This window comes from Limulus polyphemus, unplaced genomic scaffold (genome assembly GCF_000517525.1).
Source record: "Limulus polyphemus unplaced genomic scaffold, Limulus_polyphemus-2.1.2 Scaffold5522, whole genome shotgun sequence".
Taxonomy (NCBI): domain Eukaryota; kingdom Metazoa; phylum Arthropoda; class Merostomata; order Xiphosura; family Limulidae; genus Limulus; species Limulus polyphemus.
This window is the reverse complement of record NW_013671132.1, coordinates 41777-43463: the sequence shown is the minus strand read 5'-3', so window position 1 is coordinate 43463 and position 1687 is coordinate 41777. Positions and strand designations below refer to the sequence as shown.

The window sequence follows — 1687 nt, the reverse complement described above, 5'->3', positions numbered from 1 at the left end:
ACTGATTGTAAGATGGAGAAGCATTATCGAAAAGAATGGAGACTATTTCATTTAATGAATGTTTTGTTTGATATACAAGTTGTTCGGGTTTTTTCATCTAAAAAAACGACATTAATTTCTTGACGATCTAATATAATGCCTCCATTTCTTCTGCAAACTATAAAACATAATTTAGAAACTGATGTTCTGAAACTAGGAAAAGGATCTACAATATCGTTAATACAAAATTAAACTACAGCTTCGAAGCAGCTAGACTAATACAAGTTAATATTAGTGACACTTATATCAAAGGTAATCCCTACACAATATTAAAGGCCAATATGTTGCTTTTCTATAAACGTAAATAAAAACACGATCTATATCTCCAGAATGTAACTTTATTAGCTCAATATTTCGTTATTACAGCTTCGTCAAGAGCTATCGATATCCTATAAGATCACTAATTCAGTTAAATTTAAGTGGATAATACTGTAATAGCAAAATATTGAGCTAATAAAGTTACATTCTGAAGTTATAGGTCGTGATTTTATTTACGTTTATAGAAATATCTCATAATAAACTCCAGTTTGCGTTAAACAGAGTTAAGAATAATAATATGTTGCTTTGATTTGTAGCTTTGGTTAACTGTCGATGACATTTTTATATAGCTCTTTCTCCAACAAATTCAAGTACAAAGGAAGAAATAATCCGATGGATACTGATCAATTTTATACTATGAGCACGTTCATGTTAAACAATACTCACATCTGGCCATTCGAAATACGACATTTTGTCCTGAAGTTTCTGATAATCGAAATAGTTAACTCCATGCCACAGCCCCATTGCACCCGCAGCGACGAGAGCTGAAAGTAAGACATTGCTATTTTACAAGTAGAAAAATTTCAAGTTTATTATATTGCTATTTTTTACCGTTTATACTGTATGTTTAGAAGTTAGAATTAATGGCCAGATCGTTGTTGACATCTAGTACTTAACTGGTGGGTTAAGTATTACACAAGTGTTTCTTTAAAAAAAAAAAAAAGCGGATTTAACTCTCAAATACCGATTTGTTTACATATTGAATGATTTTGTTTTAGGCTCTAGCAGTAATTAATGTAATTAGCTGCAATATTGACGATATTTTTGTTACATTTTATTTTGTGACTCTTGGATCATTAGCGTTTGTTTTTTAATTTTTGTGTGTGACTCGTAGATCCTATAATTAGTGACGCCATGGATCCGCAAGCAATTTTGAGCACAAATTGTTCATAAAAATTCAATGAGATCCACATGACTTCATTGGTAATTCTAGGGTTAAACACTAAATGATAAGTTGGTATTGTTTCTTACAGATACTTCCTTCCTCCTTTTTATTGTTTTGAGACGAAGTACTCAACATAGAACCCAAAATGTTATACGTAGAAGATGTCTATAAGAAACAACGTCAACAACTTGCATGTTCCTAGAAAATTCTGGAAAAGCATATTTGGACTCTTAAAATCAATAATGATTTCGATTGTAATTTTTGAATATTTGAAATTAAAATTTATCTCGACAAATTTAATATCAGTGCACAAGCCAGGAAAACGCTATTAAACCCTGCTACCATATGTTGTTTTGAAACTGATACCTTACTTGACGATGTTATCGTCCTAATAAGATTTTCCTGCAGCAGATGGAGGGGGGGATAAGGTGTGGAGGTAATCAT

The 1687-nt window shown here is 31.5% G+C and overlaps 1 protein-coding gene across 1 annotated transcript in view; it reads right to left on the bottom strand.

The window, feature by feature from the left end:
• LOC106472682 (transmembrane protein 178B-like) overlaps positions 1-1687 on the bottom strand; it is a 27684-nt gene that overhangs the window by 5556 nt on the left and 20441 nt on the right. Inside the window, exon 4 of the mRNA XM_013933336.2 lies at positions 745-842. Coding sequence (XP_013788790.1) covers positions 745-842 — 98 coding nt within the window. The remainder of the gene's footprint in view (positions 1-744; positions 843-1687) is intronic.